The 18,684-nt window shown below is 29.1% G+C and overlaps 4 protein-coding genes across 4 annotated transcripts; all 4 read left to right on the forward strand.

The window, feature by feature from the left end:
- Positions 1-130: 130 nt before the first annotated feature.
- LOC126857499 (ubiquitin carboxyl-terminal hydrolase 35-like) lies at positions 131-5,064 on the forward strand. The gene is made up of 3 exons (XM_050606963.1): positions 131-1,792; positions 1,985-2,208; positions 2,339-5,064. The coding sequence occupies exons 1-3, from the start codon at positions 309-311 to the stop codon at positions 3,274-3,276; spliced, it is 2,646 nt and encodes an 881-aa protein (XP_050462920.1). The 5' UTR covers positions 131-308; the 3' UTR covers positions 3,277-5,064.
- Positions 5,065-6,374: 1,310 nt separating this feature from the next.
- LOC126857480 (facilitated trehalose transporter Tret1-like) lies at positions 6,375-9,100 on the forward strand. The gene is made up of 4 exons (XM_050606944.1): positions 6,375-6,420; positions 6,920-7,188; positions 7,907-8,331; positions 8,467-9,100. The coding sequence occupies exons 1-4, from the start codon at positions 6,390-6,392 to the stop codon at positions 9,098-9,100; spliced, it is 1,359 nt and encodes a 452-aa protein (XP_050462901.1). The 5' UTR covers positions 6,375-6,389.
- Positions 9,101-9,802: 702 nt separating this feature from the next.
- On the forward strand, positions 9,803-13,040 carry LOC126857481 (facilitated trehalose transporter Tret1-like). Its single transcript, XM_050606945.1, has 4 exons — positions 9,803-9,869; positions 10,478-10,749; positions 11,682-12,106; positions 12,401-13,040. Exons 1-4 carry the CDS (start codon positions 9,839-9,841, stop codon positions 13,038-13,040), a joined length of 1,368 nt encoding a protein of 455 aa, XP_050462902.1. The 5' UTR covers positions 9,803-9,838.
- A 635-nt stretch (positions 13,041-13,675) lies between these two features.
- Positions 13,676-18,666, forward strand: LOC126857445 (facilitated trehalose transporter Tret1-like). The gene is made up of 4 exons (XM_050606879.1): positions 13,676-13,753; positions 14,394-14,662; positions 16,257-16,681; positions 17,039-18,666. Exons 1-4 carry the CDS (start codon positions 13,723-13,725, stop codon positions 17,664-17,666), a joined length of 1,353 nt encoding a protein of 450 aa, XP_050462836.1. The 5' UTR covers positions 13,676-13,722; the 3' UTR covers positions 17,667-18,666.
- Positions 18,667-18,684: the final 18 nt, after the last annotated feature.

Here is an 18,684-nt window from a genome sequence, read left to right on the forward strand (position 1 = left end):
GCGGGATCTTCATCCCTAGAAAACAAATTCTTTTATTGGATATCGAACACATGAGATACATCAGTATGTGTGAATTCTCCATTATGCCGCATCTTTTTTTCATTAAAGAATCATCTCGAATGACATATGTAATTTATGGCGCAGAGTACTTCCTATTTTTTTTTCTTCCTTCATACTTTTTCACCGACATAAAATCATTTTGATTTTCACGTGAATTATCATCGATTGAAGGTTAATGGTAATTCTCGTTGTTGATCCTAAGTTAAGGATAAGTTGTAGCGAAATTCGAGAACGTCTTGGACAACGAGATGGATACCGAGCACATTTTGAAGAACGACATCGGACGTTGTTTAAAATTAATAGTGTCAGGAAACGACGCGGCCATCAGCGACGGGTGGCTGATGTTGCAGAATCTGCGGGACAATCGAGAATTCAGCCAGCTGATCGATTGCGAGGATATGTTGAGGGATATTCTCAGGAGTCACGTACACAACGTGTCGGAGGTGCCGAAAATCTTGGCGTGGATGTCGGCGTATGTAGTTGAAAAACGTTTCAATGTCAATCCAATTTCCAACGATGTTGCCGTGCTGCTACGAAAGACTGACATCGGTGACATGTCGCAATTGACAGAGCTTCTGAACACATTGGCGAATAATAGAGTGTATCTGCCCAGATCGGCGAATCACACAAAACTCTGCGAAGCGATAGTCATGACCCTGTCTTCCTTCCAAATGCCCTTGGAGCCGAAAAAAATTGTAGATTTCTACGACAACACTACCAAGATTCAGCATTTTCTCAAAATACTATGCTCGAATACAAAAAACGGAGAACGTGACATTCTAATGTTTACTTGTCTTCAAACCTTATACAATATTATCTCGGATACAAACAGAAAACAGGAGCCAGGTCCAGGCCTTGCTGCTATATTGCAATTGGTGGAATCTTCCATTATACCACAGGCAGTAGATTGGATTCTGTCCCAATCTCATTCTGATCATCAATTAGTGCAAGCCTTAAAAGTTTTATGCAATTGGCTTCCTCAATGGCGTGAAGATCGACTTAGCGTTTGGATAATGGAGTTTATACGTGGTTTGGAGAAACAACACAAATATTCCACTCTTCTTGAGCTTACAGAATCCTCGGTAGACATAGTAATGTTAATGTGCAAAGTGTTGTTGATACCAATAATTCGCCAGAATGCTTCCAATATTATATTTTACATTTTAAAAAGGCAAAGCTCATTGTCAGTTGTTCAAAGTATAGTCAGAAGGATACCAGCATTGATAAAAGATTTGATGAAGGAAGATTCGGATTCTAGTAAGGAATGTATACAGAATTTAGTAGATATTATGAAAGTATATAATAAAAGATTCTCAACTTGTATACCAGTATGTGGAAATGCAGAGAATTACCCTGTATCACCACGGATGCAAGTTGTCAGAGAGCTTTATAGGGAGCCAGTATGGATAGATGAAACGAAAGAGTTTGAACCAATTGTGGAACCAGAAAGGCCATTGTCTGGAAAAGTTGGACTCTCCAATCTTGGAAACACCTGCTATATGAATAGTGTGCTGCAAGCTTTATTAATGACCAGACAATTTTGCCAAGAAGTATTAAATTATCGTCCTTTAAATGAAGCTGGAAAAACGCCCTTGCTGGAGAAATTGCAAAATTTATTTGCATTATTATTATACTCTAAGAGAATATGTTTGGCGCCTACTGAAGTATTACGAGCTTCACGACCTACATATTTTCTACCTGGACAGCAGCAGGACAGTTCAGAATTTCTTTGGTAAATATATTATTTTTTTGCTTATATTTTTTTACTCTTTAATACTATATAACAGTTAAAGAAAAAATTTTATTTGTCATTTCTGTACACATAATGGCAAATAAAATCTAGATATTATTATTAAATATAATTTTATTACAAATTTTATTACAAAAGAAACAATTTTATTAATAAAATTGTTTCTTTTTACAGCCATCTGTTGGATGTTTTGCATGAGCAAGAAAAATCTGCTAATACAAACTGTGGAGGAAATGATAACACGGCAACTCTTAAATGTAAAGTCGAGAAGCAAGAAGATAATGTAACATTGCCAATGGAATCAACAAAAGGTATTAAACGTTGGACAACTGAAGAAGATCTAACGGAAGGTTTGGCGTTGCAACGGAAAACACAATCATTGGCGGACTTTACACGAGGTGTGATAATTTTATTTTTATATATAAATAAATTACGTTTCGTGCACGTAAAATCTTCCGATTTTTCTATTTATTTTTACATTACATGTTATATTTTATTTGTAACTTGAATATTTTGTTTATGTAACAGGTGAAGAGCTAGGACAGCGGCTCAGCGATTCTCATTCAGATTCGACGGACAGCGGTATACAATCCGTGGGTGGTGAAGAAACGGGCACATATACATCACTTGTTCATAGAGTACTAGGTGGAGAATGTCAAATCACATACCAATGCGCACAATGTGATACTAGTTCTCGCAATACGGACAAATTTCGCGATTTGCAATTGTGTTTTCCCGAAGAAATACAAGAAAATCAAGAAGTTTCCGTTCAGGATCTCATCAACTATTATCTCACGCCGGAGAAATTAACGGGAGAAAACAAGTATCGATGTGACAAATGTACGAAATTGTGCGACGCACAAAGAATCATTACAATTCTACAGGCACCCGCGCATTTGGTTCTGACGTTAAAACATTTCCGATACGATTTTGATACGCGATTGAGGACGAAACTTCGGCACAAAGTGGTATATAACGATACCATACGATTGCCAGTATCGGCAATACCGTGTACTGCAGCCGAGACATATCATTTATATGCCGCTGTCGTGCATTCTGGATATAGTATGGATTACGGACATTATTTCACATATGCTTGTGATTCTAAGCAGAATTGGTACAAATTTAATGACAGCTTTGTAACTCAGACTACGTTCGAAGACTTCAAAAGTTTGAAACCGCCTGACACACCTTACATATTGTTTTATGAAAAATCGGGAGTCCGCGACGGAATCTATGAGGACGACAAGCCCGAATTGTCGACTCTGAGTAAACATATACAGGAACTGATAGCGAATGACACTACAGATTACATAGAGGAGCTGAGACGCCGAGCGATAACAACGCAACGCAGCCAACTTCCAATAAGATCTTTGAGACAGCATAATAATTCCGACGATGATAATCCGCCACCTAGTAGCTGTCGCGGTGCAATCGACGTCCCGGCAAATCGTTTCCTTTATTAAATGAGATTCTCTATTACATAAGAAAATGGCAAGTCTTGCCAATTGTGCGAACAACTCTATTCTAACGTATAAGTATTTTATATATGTGTAGATAAAAGAATCATCACAGAGTAATCTTAGAAAAGCGCATATTATGGTTCTACACCATAACGTATCGCTATGGAAAACTTTTATAAGAATCGATATTATTTTGCATTTTACATCTACAAAATGGAATATACATCACTGTACATGTTCATCACACTACTGTAACTCGACGATAGCTACGAAAAAAAAGTTATGGCAACTATACGAAATAGAATGTGAAGTGCAAACATCCAGAATCCGAATCTATGCAAAACAGATTTGTATGTACATAAAATATAAACGAATACATGAGAATAATATTTATACGAACGCAAGCAAATACGTTTATGTACAGGAGAGATAAGTACACATTAAGGTTATTACAAATTAATGTTTCTATTTCCCAATCGTTAAAAATGTATATAAAAAAATGTTTGATTTATATTTTTAAATTTATGTATTCAGTGATTTTTAAATTTGTGTTATCTAGCCGTTTTTAAATTATATGTTACTAAAAAGAATATCTCATATACTCTCCAACATATCTTAAGTTTTCATTTTATCACTGTATTGTTTTTCTAAAATTTTATATTGTGCGCGCGCGTATATGTGTATGTATGTGTGTGAGTGCATTATTAAATTATATTCCCTTAAATGCAATTATTTTTGGCAAATATTTGACGTTTTCGATACAACTAAAATTTTATTATATGTACTGAATATTACTATTAATTCTTGTATCACATATGCTCAGTGCAATATTGTATGTATCTCTTTTAACTAGCAGTAAATTTTGAAGATATATTTGTATTTGTTTTGCTATAAAGTAGCTATTTATTTGTTACATTTCATAGAAGGTTATTCAAATTGCTATCGTACAATTATCTTATTTTAGAATATCTTATGTGGTGGAAAAACAAGAGAAAACCTGTTTCTGAAGAACTGATTTTTTTTTTTTTTTTTTAAAGACAACTTTGAATTATTTTTTAAATTAGGAATTTTAATCAGAAAAACGTTATTAAGGGTGAGCAAATAAAAAACAAGTGCCTCACTCTATATATACAGAATGTTACAAAATTCTGTCGACAAAAACAATAAATTTTTTTCTTGATACATGTATTTTATTAATAGATATATCCTTGACAGTTTATATCGATAGAATTTTGTAATACACTCTGCATATGAGTTGTAAAAATGAATTCCTGTCAATAGTTATAAGTAATTAAATAGTTACTGCAATATATTGTTGATGTTAATGAGTAGATTCATCATCGTGACATCGTCATTAACTAGAAAATCGATAATTATTGCAAATTTTATAATATTATGTCATGAATTTTACTATTTAAAATTCTAATATTTATTAAAAAGTATCTGAGGAGTCTGAGGAATGCTTATATAAAGTTACCAAGACTTGTTACAAAAATATTAAGAGAAAAATACGACTTAATCGGCTGTGGTTTTTTGTACATTTGTTGTTTTACTACAATTACACACGGAGAATGAGAGAGAGAGAAAGAGAGAAAACAGTATTTAATATTTAATAAGTACAAGACTATCTGATATGACACTGTTATAATTGTTATATTTTGTTTGTGCTTATGAGCTTACTGAATGCACTTAGTTGTAAAGATGTAATTTATAAAGCAAAATTAATATAACCGAGTATATATGCGTATAACCGTATACGTCTTTTTACAATATATGTAATATTTGTCTAAATGTGCCACATATTGTGCTTTTATTTATTGATGCGGTATTCATTTCTAACATTATATTTTTTTCAATTAATAAAGAGTAGAGAAAAAAAGCATATAAGATTTATCATATATGACCATATATAATTATATCTAAAACTTGGATTTAATTTATATTCGAAATTTCGGATTCAACTACGGCCATATATAATCTTATATAATTTCATAATTCATTTTTACTCGGATATTTTTTTTAAATGTGGCAAAATTGTATTTATATTAACGCTTATAAAGTGTAGCGCTCAAAATTACAAAAATTAAGAGAACAAATTTATTGTCATTATGTTGAGTAATTTATTTTAAATATAGAGAGAGAGAGAGAGAGAGAGATACCACACAGCATTATATATAGAATTCAAAAAAATTATAAATCTGTGATAATTTTATATCGTCAAATTGACAAAATATTAATTTTTTTAATCTCGGTATTCACATTGAAATGGACATTTTGCGAAATGTTGAATTTCATTTATAATCTTAATACAATTATATTACAATTAAAATTGTAATATTAATAATGTAGTTAATGTTAAATGTAATATTGGAATAATTAAATTATACATTTTAAATGATCTCCATTTATCGTCAATGTCAGCTAGTATTAAATGTACAATGTTTTAATACTACTATAAAATATCCCTCATTGAAAGATTAATATAATTCTTTGTATCGATTATATATAATAAATTTTCTATCATAAAATAGCGAAAAAATTATATTGTATCGGCATTCTGATGTTGTTAATTTGCTATTATTCTATATCTCTTTCCTTATACTAAATCTTTATACTAAATATTTTTTGTGACAGAGAAAAAAGGATGCACGATTTGGATCTCCCGTGATAATACGATAAAGAAAAGTCTCAATTTGAACTAAAATTTTATTTTTCTCCTGCAATGTGATATGTTTATGTGTTATATATTTTATATATTTAATTTTATATACAATTTATAAATAAATAAATACACACACACACATACATACATATAAAATACATACCTAATAATATATAATATTTGTATAATCATTGTAATAATCACAAGATAAAATATTTAATATAAAATTTCTTATATTAAGATTGTATAAAAGTTTGTATAAAAAATCACTATTCTATTCAATAACGTGGAATTTTTTAAAATTTTTAAAAATATGATTTAAAATGAAACTGATATGACGCTATTATCTAAATCTTTTAATTCGTTTTATCTAAAAATTTCATCAACAGCTATTCATTCCAAACTTATTTCAGATCATTTAATGTTCGCAAGTGAAAGCGATTGTGTTGTAAAAATGAAGAAGTTATATCTTGCTGCCATAGCAGGTACGAATATGTATAACTGTCACAAAAAATTATTAGTATGAAAGGATCATAGAATAATAATAAATTAATAATAACACAATGCGATCATTATTATATTTTTTTCGTAATTATACGCATTCATTGGGGTAAATATAGAAATAAGTTTTTCATGTACATTCATCCATTATTTATTCCATACAAAAAATTTGTAATAGTTTATAAATTGCCTTTTCTATTAAATTTTTTTAAATAACTAAATTCTTGCTTAAATCTGGATATATATATATATATATATATATATATATATATATATATATATATATAGTATATGTAATTATTCATTATTACGTCAACGTAACATCAAATATTTTTATATAGATTGTTAATAATGATTCGCGATTCTCTGTGACGGTTACATAGAGAAGAATATTTTTTTTTTTATAAAATTAACATTACTGATATCAATTTAAAGAAAAAATTCTCTTAAAATCTACTCGAAATATATTGTTTTACCTGAAAGGAAATCTGGGCATGCTATCAGTCGGCCAATTTTTCGGTTGGTCCTCGCCATCCTTGCCGATATTAATGCAAGGAACGGATGAATATCCTGTACATCTAATTTCTGAAGAAGCCTCTTGGGTAGCATCTTTACTTACATTTGGTTCAGCCGTGGGTGCCATTACTTGTACAACCATCGTGAATGTCTTCGGTAGAAAAAAAACCATGTTATTTACGGCCATACCTTCGATAATCAGTTGGTTGATGATAGCTTTCGCAACATCATCATGGGTAGGTTTATTATACCCGAGCATATTTCCCAGAAAATTTGTATTTATTATCATATGCACCTAATTTTTAAATTAAAATTCAATAATCGTGAGTGCTTTAGACAGACTTTAAACGATATATTTAATTATATATTTTTTCTAGAAATTTTTAACTACATCTTTCTTAATTTTTGTTTATAACTTTTCATAATATATAATTCTTATATAACTTTTTATAATATTTAATTAATATGTATAATTAGCTAAATTTTAAATGTCTCAGTGCTAATATGAAGATTTTAATTAAACTGATAACGTACACGTAATGCGTACAGACAGTACAAGAAGGCCAAAAAATATCTTAAAAATGTGTAAGGGACAATAAAATGATTTTTAAGAATATGTGCTATTTGGATATGTTATCAGCTTAATTCAATAATAGTATAATCTCTTAAATTTAATTGCCTGTAAATGATAAAGATGATACAAGGACACTGTGCTGATCTGATATTCACGTTTAAATACTCAAATGAAGAAATGTAAACATTTCTATAGTAATTTCTGATGCAAAATTATTTTACATATATATATATACATATTGCTTTGTTATCATTATCTAGATATCGTCTACAAATGTGTTGTAAATTGACACAGTATCGAAGCATTTGATGTCACTTGCAGCCGGCAATCAATGATACATTCAATCTCTTTATCTTTTTACTTTTTTATTTTTTTTACAGGAGTTATATATATCAAGATTTATATCCGGTTTAGCTGCGGGTATCGCTTATTCAGCCACGCCAATGTACTTAGGTGAAATTTCACCAGCACACATCCGCGGTAATTTGACATCCATGTTAACAGTCGCAGCAAAAATCGGCACTTTAATGATATATATAATAGGCCCATTTTTATCGATACAAAATCTCGCCTTCGTGTCTTTGATTGCGCCTTGTCTATTTATACTTGCTTTCATCTGGCTACCGGAGTCTCCGTACTATTTGATGTATCGCAACGATAAGCAAAAAGCCGTAAACTCTCTCGTTCAATTAAGAGGCAAAAAGAATATTTACAAAGAGGCAAATGATATTGAGCGATTTGTAAAAGCCGATTTAACTAATAAAGCTGATTTTCGAGAACTCTTATGCGTGCCAGGAAATCGCAGGTGAAATATCAAACTTCCATTTGTCGTAATACACGATCATTAATAAATAAAAATCTTTCAAAAATAAAATTATTACAATGATGACATCGGAGCTATTACTTCGATCGAGTTTGATTAAGAAATTTGATTTTGCAGGGCTCTAATAATAACATCCTGTCTGGGCATAATTCAACAAATGAGCGGTTCTCAAGCGGTGTTGCAGTACGCTCAAATCATCTTCGATCAGGCGAATAGTAATCTGGAGGGCAAATACATGACCATGATACTGGGTGCCGTGCAACTAATAGTTTCCAGCATTTGTATGTTCATCACTGATTATAGCGGTAGGAAGTCGCTGCTGATAATCTCCTGCCTTGGTGCAGCGTGCTCGACCGCTATGGTCGCGACGTATTTCAATCTGCAATACAATCATATAAATACCAATCATCTAGTTTGGTTGCCCACCACTGGTGTGATCATGTATATAATCATGTATGCTGTGGGCCTAGCTTCGCTACCGTACACCTTACTCAGCGAACTGTTTCCCATAAATATGAAGGCTCTCGGCAGCACGATTATTTTAGTATTAATCAATTTATTGGGTTTCATTGTGACAACATCATATTTGATCATTGCCGATATTGCTGGCGTACACGTACCATTTTGGATATTCACCGCGTGTAGTTTCGCTGGTGCTTTATTCATATTCCTCTATATTCCTGAAACCAAAGGCAAGACGTTAGAACAGATACAAGTGCAATTGCAACGCTTATCAAAAGTGAGAACATAAATATTTACACGTTGAACTTTTTTCAACAAATAATATTCTTAAGTCGTTCATTAGAAAAAGCACTTTTCAAAATCGGACTTATACCAAACTCGCCATATTAACTTAAAAAGATTTATTTTATTTATTTTTAATCATAAATATATATACAAAATTCAGTTTTGGCAATTGGAAAATTATAACGATGTTGTATTTCCTAAATTTGTATAAGAACCAGCTTTTTAACTTAGTCTTACTTTCAAAAATTAATATTATCAGATAGTAATAGTATAGTGATCTTGTTCTTTAATGTTTATATTAAATTCTTACTGATAGATGAATAGCGTGCTTCTTTATATAAAAATATCTTGATAATGGAATTAAAAAAGATTTAATTGATTTCTTGTTTAATATATAGATTAAATATAGCATATGATATTTAACATATAAGTAATTGTACGATAATTCTCGATAAGATATCTATAATTGTTTTCAAATTATATATTACGCAAGATCTGAAATAAAGATTATATAAGATATATTTTTGATAATATAAAATCTGTTTTTCGGTTATATAAAATATATTCTTCTTCTATACATCAAATGTGCAATGTGTTTGTGAGAAAGTTGTCATAAAGATATGACAGCGTTATCTCTGAATCTTTTTTAAATCAGTTTATTATGATAAAACAAAATTCAATCAGTTTATTATAACGAACTCATCATTCAACGTTTGTACGTAAAGCCGTTATATTGCGAAAGATGAAGAAAATATATCTCGCCGCTGTAGCAGGTACATGCTTTGTGGAATAATTAGACATAGAATAAATAATTTTTTTATTAATATACAATTAAACTTAAAGTAAACTAAACATTATTTTTTATTAACTCGCAATGTTATTTAAATTCTCTTAATATTTTTAATTTGTGATATATATATATATATATATATATATATATATATATATTTTTTTTTTGTAGCTTACTACTCTCTTTATGTGTATTTTGTATTATATGTATAGTCTACCTTGTATACTCTGTCTTTAACATTCTTGCTTATGATATTTAAAACATCTCTTTATTTCAAATTAATTTTAAATGTAATGTATTTAAAATATATATATATATATATATATATATATATATATATATATATATATATATATGTGTGTGTGTGTATGTATGAAGAAAATAGTATATTATAATTAAAACAATTGTTTTTGTATATTAAAAAATTTTAATTCTAATGCAATATTAAAGATTATTATATCACAATAAAAACAGTTATGATATAAATTGTGTATGGATATAAATTATGTACACACACATATTCACACATGATGTCAATACATGTTACACATATATACACATAGTCCTATTTAAAATTTACTATTTTACCAGGCAATCTGGGTATGCTAACAGTGGGCCAATATTTTGGTTGGGCATCGCCATCTTTGCCTATATTGATGGAAGGAAAAGATAAAACATATCCTGTGCGTTTGACTTTGGAGGAAGCATCTTGGGTGGCATCTTTACTTATGCTAGGTGCAATGGCGGGTTCTATTAATTGTACATTTATAGTGAACGTTATTGGCAGAAAATACACTATGTTATTGTCAGCTGTGCCTTCAATTATTAGTTGGTTGATGATAGCTTTTGCAACATCATCGTGGGTAATCAAATAACTTCTATATTTGCTTGACTTTAAAACAAAATATGTGTGTGATATATCAAATGTTTCTTAAAGCACACCTTGAGATTAAGAATTCTCAAACTCAAATGTTTATTCGTTTTATTGATCATAAATCCAGATTTCCTATTTCAAGAACTTGACTAATATTAGCATGTTGATATTGTATAGGTACTTTAATTGTATAATCTATTATACATTAGCATATCATTGTCATATATTCGCGTTTATTGTATAAAAATATTATTTATCTAATTATTATCTGATGAGTGTAGAAATATATCTTTTAATAATCTATTTTTCAGATAGCCTGTATTCAGTTTTACAATTACAAACATGACAAAAGGATAGTTAATTTCAAATATTTTGTCAAATATTATTTTACACATAATCGAAATAAAAGGAAAAATATTTCAATGTACAAAATTGTTAAAAATTATTTATGATGCTATAATAATAATAATCGAAAACAACAAATTAATCTTGTATTATAAGAAGACTTATCTTTCTTCTGTAAAAATTCGTAATACTGTTGAATAATTTTTTACAGGAAAATCACTGAATTCACATTTTAAAATATTTAAAATATAAATGATTATATAAGCGTTGAATATCATTAAAAATATACAACATTTTTCTTTATAATATTATGTTTATCATTCGAGCAATATAAAGCTTTCAAAGTGAAAGTTTATACATTAAAATTGATTTTCAGACTAAACTTAAGTTTTTACATTAAACTTGGTTTTCAGATTATACTCAGAGTATATGAGATTTTTAACTTTATGAAATCTAATATATCCATAAAGTTATTAAAAAATTAACATTGGCTTTTTGAGTTTCGAAAACACTAGAATGATAATCAATTTGACGCATTTTGTTCCATTAATAATCCATTTTTTCTCTGGTTTCCAGGAGCTGTATATATCGAGATTTTTGGCCGGGTTATCTACAGGTCTCGCTCATTCGGCCACGCCAATGTATATTGGTGAAATTTCACCGGCAGACATTCGTGGTACTTTAGGATCCATGTTCACAGTCGTTTCAAAAATTGGTACCACATTCGAATACGTGATAGGTCCATTTCTCTCAGTAAGAGATCTTGCCTTCGTGTCTTTGATAGGACCTTGTTTGTTTTTGGTCATTTTTATCTGGCTCCCGGAATCCCCGTATTATTTGATGCGCCGCAATGCCAGACAAAAGGCCATAAATTCTCTCGTTCAATTGAGAGGCAAAGACGATGTTCATAAAGAGGCAGATGATATCGAGCAGACCGTAAAAGTTGAGATGGCAAATAATTCTGGTTTTCGAGAACTCTTATGTGTATCTGGAAATCGTAGGTAAGATGTCAAATTTTGTTTCATCATAATATGAACGACATTTGCGGATCAATATAATCTTCAAAAATAATTTTATTTTACTATTCAGCTATATATATATATATATATATATATATATATATATATATATATATACACACATATATGTATGTGTGTGTGTGTGTGTGTGTTTAATATCTAATGTTTGTTTTAAAAATTTTGCTAATAAAAATTTTGTAGAAATCTATTTCTTGCAATGGAATTATTATATTATAATATATACGTATATGATAATATTGAAATTTGATTTTACAGAGCCTTAATAACAGTGATATGTCTGATCGCTATTCACCAAATGAGCGGCGTCCAGGCTGTAGAACAATACGCTGAATCAATTTTTGATCAGGCAAATAGTAATTTAGAGGGCAAGTATTTAACCATGATACTGGGCACGGTACAAGTTGTCTGTACAATCGTCTGTATGTTTATCACCGACCGTAGCGGCAGAAAATTGCTGCTTATTATCTCCGCAATCGGTTCGGCCTGTTCGACCGCTATGGTCGCGATATATTTCAATTTGGAGCATGATTATGTGGACACCAGTAAACTAACATGGTTACCTGCTATCGGTGTAATCATGTACGTAATTATGTTCTCTGTGGGTTTGTCCGCGTTACCGTCTACCATGACCGCTGAACTTTTTCCCACGAACGTAAAACCTCTCGGCACCATGGTAATTATTATCACGGCCGGTATCGAGGCCTTTGGCGTGACAAATTTGTATCCAATTATAGCCAATAATTTTGGCCGACACATACCGTTTTGGATATTTACAATGTGCAGTCTCGCTGGTGCTTTATTCACCTTTATCTATGTACCTGAAACCAAAGGCAAGACTTTACAGCAGATACAGGAGGAGTTGCACGGCTCGTCGAGCGTAGAAATAAAAAAATAAAAATTAATATTTCCGTGTTGTTTTTTATATTTTTCTTATAGTTCCTGAATTATTTACGCGTAATTAAATATTTTTTTTTTTTTTAATTGTAAGTCAAATTCATAATTGACACTGCAATTAATTTGGAATTAGTTTGGAATGATCTTTAGTAATTAATTGTAGCAAATGTTATATTGTCTATTGCTTCTGTTAACTAAAACAAGTGCAAAGACTGTACAAAAGTAATATAATACAGTTAATGTATAAAATTAGCACATTTTCTTAAAAAAAATTTAGGAGAGAATAATTTTGTGCATAAGCAAGATTAAACATATTACAAAAATATAATTATACTTTTGATATATAAATGAGATTTAGACTTGAGCGTTTGTCTTTTATGATATATATAAAATATATATTATAAGACATCTATATAAGATAACATATTTTACATAGTCATTCTTACAAGATAATCATTAGCACAAGATATTTAATCTCTCTCATATTAAGATCATATAAAAGTCATTCGAGTCTACAACATCAGATAATAACAAATGTATATCAAAATTTTGATATCGAGATAAAACTGATATGATGCTATTATCTAAATCTTTTATTTTCATAGAATTCCTTTAATTGCTACTATAATCATTTAATGTTCTCACGCGGAAACGATTCTTGCCTTGTACTAATATCTGTGAAAATGAAGAAGGTATATCTTGCTGCCATAGCAGGTACGTACACATATATCGAAATCAAATTAAATATAAAAAAACATTTTCCTGATTAAATTATTATCTCTAATTATCTCTATGTAAAATTTATAGTAAATTAAATTACTTTCTTTAAAACTAAATTTATTTAATATTTTTATTTTTATTCAATATTTTAAATAAATATTTTCATAATTTTATGTAGCAGAGATTATATCTAATATCTAATTAATACACATAGCTTATTATGCATTATTATGCATATCCAGCATATTATGCATTCTGTTCGCTAGAATTCTAATTAGCTTATAATTAGCTTATATTCTATACTTCTATTATGTTATTTATTAAATTGATACTTGTCTAAATATCTACATAAAAATTATATTAAAATTAAAGAAGAAAAAAAATTTTATGGAAGAAACAATAAACAATAAATAAAATTTATTGTTATATATAATTAAAATTATATATATCAATAAAATGTGTATTGTTTATATGTATTTATGTATGTATGTATGTATAGAATTTAGATATATAAAGAATATTTTATTTGATTTATAAAATTAGCATTATTGATAAATCACTTCCTTTCGAAATTATCGTATTATTCGTATATTCGTATATATATAATATTTGTATTATTTTACCTGGGGAGAAGGAAACTTGGGGATGCTGTCGTGCGGACAATTTTCGGGTTGGACATCGCCATCCTTACCTAAACTGATAGCAGGTGATGCCGAGTATTCCATTCATTTGACTAATGAGGAGGCCTCTTGGGTGGCATCCTTACTTATGATCGGTGCAGTTGGAGGTTCTATTCTTTGTAGATTTATGGTGAATGCCATTGGCAGAAAAAATACCATGTTATTTACGGCGGTACCTTCGATAATCAGCTGGTTGATGATAGCTTTCGCAACATCACCGTGGGTAATTTAATGATTTTTATATTTGCAAGATATATAAAAAATATTTTCTTGAAAACTATATATACAACATCATTTCAAAATTAAAAATTAAAATTTATGGGATTTAATTTTTACTAGTCATAATTCCGATTTTTTTTTATTTTGAAATGATTAAAAACACGCTTGGCTTGTATACTTTAGCATTTATTATCAATTTAATATATTTTTGCTTGACAGGTGGTTTAAATAGGATAAGTTTAAATATAATGGTTTAATTAGGTTTAAATACGTCACTTCTAATTTAAATTTCATATTGATACTATAATGTACAATTAAGCTTATAATCCCGACACATACAATCACCAATATAAGATTTATTTTATCTATAAAAGATAATTCTCCCTTCTCTTTACTTAAATTTTGTCTGATAAATTATGAAAGCACGTGATTTGCATTCGATGCTCACATTAAAATAAAAATATTTACTATTGTTATAAAGAAAGATTATCAAAGGATTATTATCTGATGACTTTTAAAAAATGAGAAGACTTATTATATTTCACATATTTCTTGAATTCAAGTAATTATGAATACAAAGTGTGCTAAGCATATTATAATTTACATTATATTGTATATTTTATTTAAAGATTTTTAAAATAACAATATACTTTGATTTATATTGCTCATGATTATCATTAATATATATATATATATATATATATATATATATATATATATATATATATATATATTAAATTTTAATATAATTTTTAATATATATTAAAAATTTTAAGAAAAAACAGAAATTTCAAATAAATTTAACAATGATAAATGCTAATAATATTAAATGAATTTACAATTAATGCGATGTTAAGCGTTTCAATATATTATATATATATTAAAAATCAGATAAAATGACAGCGTAATTGCATTGATTCATCTTATAGTGCAAATTTTTTATAATTAATTGCTATATTTATCTTTTTTTATAGATATATTTTGATTTTTTCAATACAATCTATCACAATTTATCTAAGTAATGATATGATAGCAAGTATATTATCTATCTTAAGGAAATAAATATAAAAGAAAAACAGCAAGTATATTATCTATTTTAAAGAAATAAATATAAAAAATTAAATTCTCTCTTTTACGAAATTTACACAAACTTTTTATGTACATACATATAATGATAATCAGCTTGCGTATAAAACACATAACAAATAATTTATTCATTATTAAATATATTGTTGTAAGAGTTTTTATTATAAAAAAAAAGATTTTTAAAAAATTAGTTGATTTTCAAATATATAAGAAATACACACAATTACATATACATAAGACAAATAATATTTAAAAATTGTTAGTCTGCACAATATCATACTTTTTATTTAAACAATATTTAAATCCATCGCCTGTAAAATTTAGATTAAAGCTAATTTGCAAATTAAATTCAAAAAATATATATAATTTTAAAATATATTTAAAAACAAATCTCATAAAAATTGCATGCTATTGCTTTAAAAAAAGTCAGTTCTTTTGAGTTCGGTAAATATATTATCCCAGCTAATCAATTTGGCATATTTAATCTTCTTATTGATTTTTTTGTTATACAGGAGTTATACGTATCAAGATTTATATCCGGACTGGGTATAGGCATTAGTTATATAGCCACGCCGATATATTTGGGTGAAATTTCACCAGCAGACATTCGCGGTAATTTGACATCCATGTTAACAGTGGCTGTGAAACTTGGCACTTTAATGGAATACGTGATAGGCCCGTTTTTATCGGTGCAAAAGCTCGCCCTCGTATCTTTGATGAGCTCGTGCTTGTTTGTAATTGTATTCATCTGGCTACCAGAAACTCCGTATCATCTTTTGCGCCGCAACAACAGGCAAAAAGCTATAAATTCGCTTGTTCAATTGAGAGGCAAAAAGGATATTTACGACGAAATAGAAAATATCGAACGGTCCGTGAAAGCTGATTTGGCTAATGAAACTGGTTTTCGAGAACTTTTATTAGTGCCGGGAAATCGCAGGTGAGATGTCAAATTTCAATCACTGTGTACACGAATTATTTGCTCTATGAATAAAAAGTCGATAAAAAAAAATATTTGTGAAAATATTTTTTCTATTATTTTGAGCCTTAAATAAACATAAAAATATTAAACATCAAACAATTTTGCTAATGATAATTATATAATACTTATATTCTTTTTTATAATAGTTTTTTATAATTAAAATAGTTATCAAAATTTTTTATATTAGATTCATTTGTATATGTTCTCATAATAATACTCATAATAAAAACGATTGAAAATGATTACACAATTAAAACATCGAAGATATTAATTTATCAATAGACGATAGTTCAATTAATAAATTTTATCTTGCAGGGCTGTAATAATATTGGTGTGCTTAGGCGGTTTTCAGCAAATGAGCGGTACTCAGGCCGCCATACAGTATGCTCAAATAATTCTGGATCAAACGAATACTAATCTGGAAGGCAAATACTTAACTATGATATTGGGTGTCATACAAGTAATTTTTACAATCATCTGTATGTTTCTTATCGATCACAGCGGCAGAAAGTCGCTGCTGATAATCTCCTGCCTTGGTGCAGCGTTCTCGACCGCTGCAGTCGCAACGTATTTCAATCTGCAATACAATCATATAGATACCAGTAATATAATTTGGTTGCCCGCTATTGGTGTGATTATGTATATAATCATGTATTGTTCGGGTTTGGCCCCGATATTCTTCACCATAGCCAGCGAATTATTTCCCACAAATGTTAAGGCTCTTGGCACTATGACTGTTTTAATAATAACATATATATGGGCCTTTTCTGTATTAAAATTCTTTCTGATCATAGCCGATAATAACGGTGTACACGTGCCATTCTGGATATTCACCGCGTGCAGTTTCATCGGTGCTTTATTCGTGTTTTTCTACGTACCTGAAACCAAAGGTAAAACTCTGGAACAGATACAAAAAGAGTTGCATGGCTCGTCAATGTATTGAGAATCGAGAATAAGATAGTTACATGTTGATCTTTCTTTGACGAGTGAATTTGTTTAGGATTGAGGAAAAGTTACTTTCGAAGTTGAGCTCGCAATTATCTCTGCAATTATTTTGCAGAGATCAATTCAAATGATCTGTATTGTAGCAGATTCGACTTCTATTGCTTTAGTTTTAGAAAATTTAAAAATAAGTGTAAATATTTTTCACAAAAGTAATGACTATAATTAATATATAAAATTAGTAGACATTCTTATTATAATGTTTATGTTAAAGAATATTAAAAGAAAAAATTGCTACTAATAATATCCGTTATTTGTTCAACGTTCTTGACTGTCATAGCCGTACTTTAATCTGAATCATAATCACGTGGATATTAACAGTCTAATATGGGTGTTCATCACCGGTGTGATCATGTATAAAGTCATATATAACATGAGCTCTGGCATCGTTACTGTTCGCTTTGGCAAACTATTTCCTACAAATACGAAGTCCTTTGGAAGTTAAATTACTGTCATTATGTAAACTATGTTTGAACATTTTAGTGACAAAATTATATCTGACCATAGTCGATAATATCGACATACACATGCCGTTCTTAATATTCATTATGAGCAGTCTTGTCGATGCCTTATTTACATTTTCTATGTACCTGAAATAAAAGGCAAAATTTTAGAGTAAATAAAAAAGAAATTATATGATTCATGAAAGCCGTAAAAAAAATTATTTACACTTTGATCTTATATCTCAATAAAAAGTATTCAAGAGTTATTCACGTTCGATCAAAAGAAGCATTTTTTAATACCGAATACATGCCTTTTTTCCTGTAATATAATTTGTAGTAAATTGAAAATTAATTGTAGTATATAAATTGAATGCCAACGGTACATAAACAAATTATAACTAGTTTATATGTTATAACAAGTTTGTATATTAGATTGCGTTGTATTAATCATGCTCAAAAACAGAAAGCATAAATAAAATATTTAATGATAATTGGAAAATTGCTGAAATTACAGAA

This window comes from Cataglyphis hispanica, chromosome 21 (assembly GCF_021464435.1).
Source record: "Cataglyphis hispanica isolate Lineage 1 chromosome 21, ULB_Chis1_1.0, whole genome shotgun sequence".
Lineage (NCBI taxonomy): Eukaryota > Metazoa > Arthropoda > Insecta > Hymenoptera > Formicidae > Cataglyphis > Cataglyphis hispanica.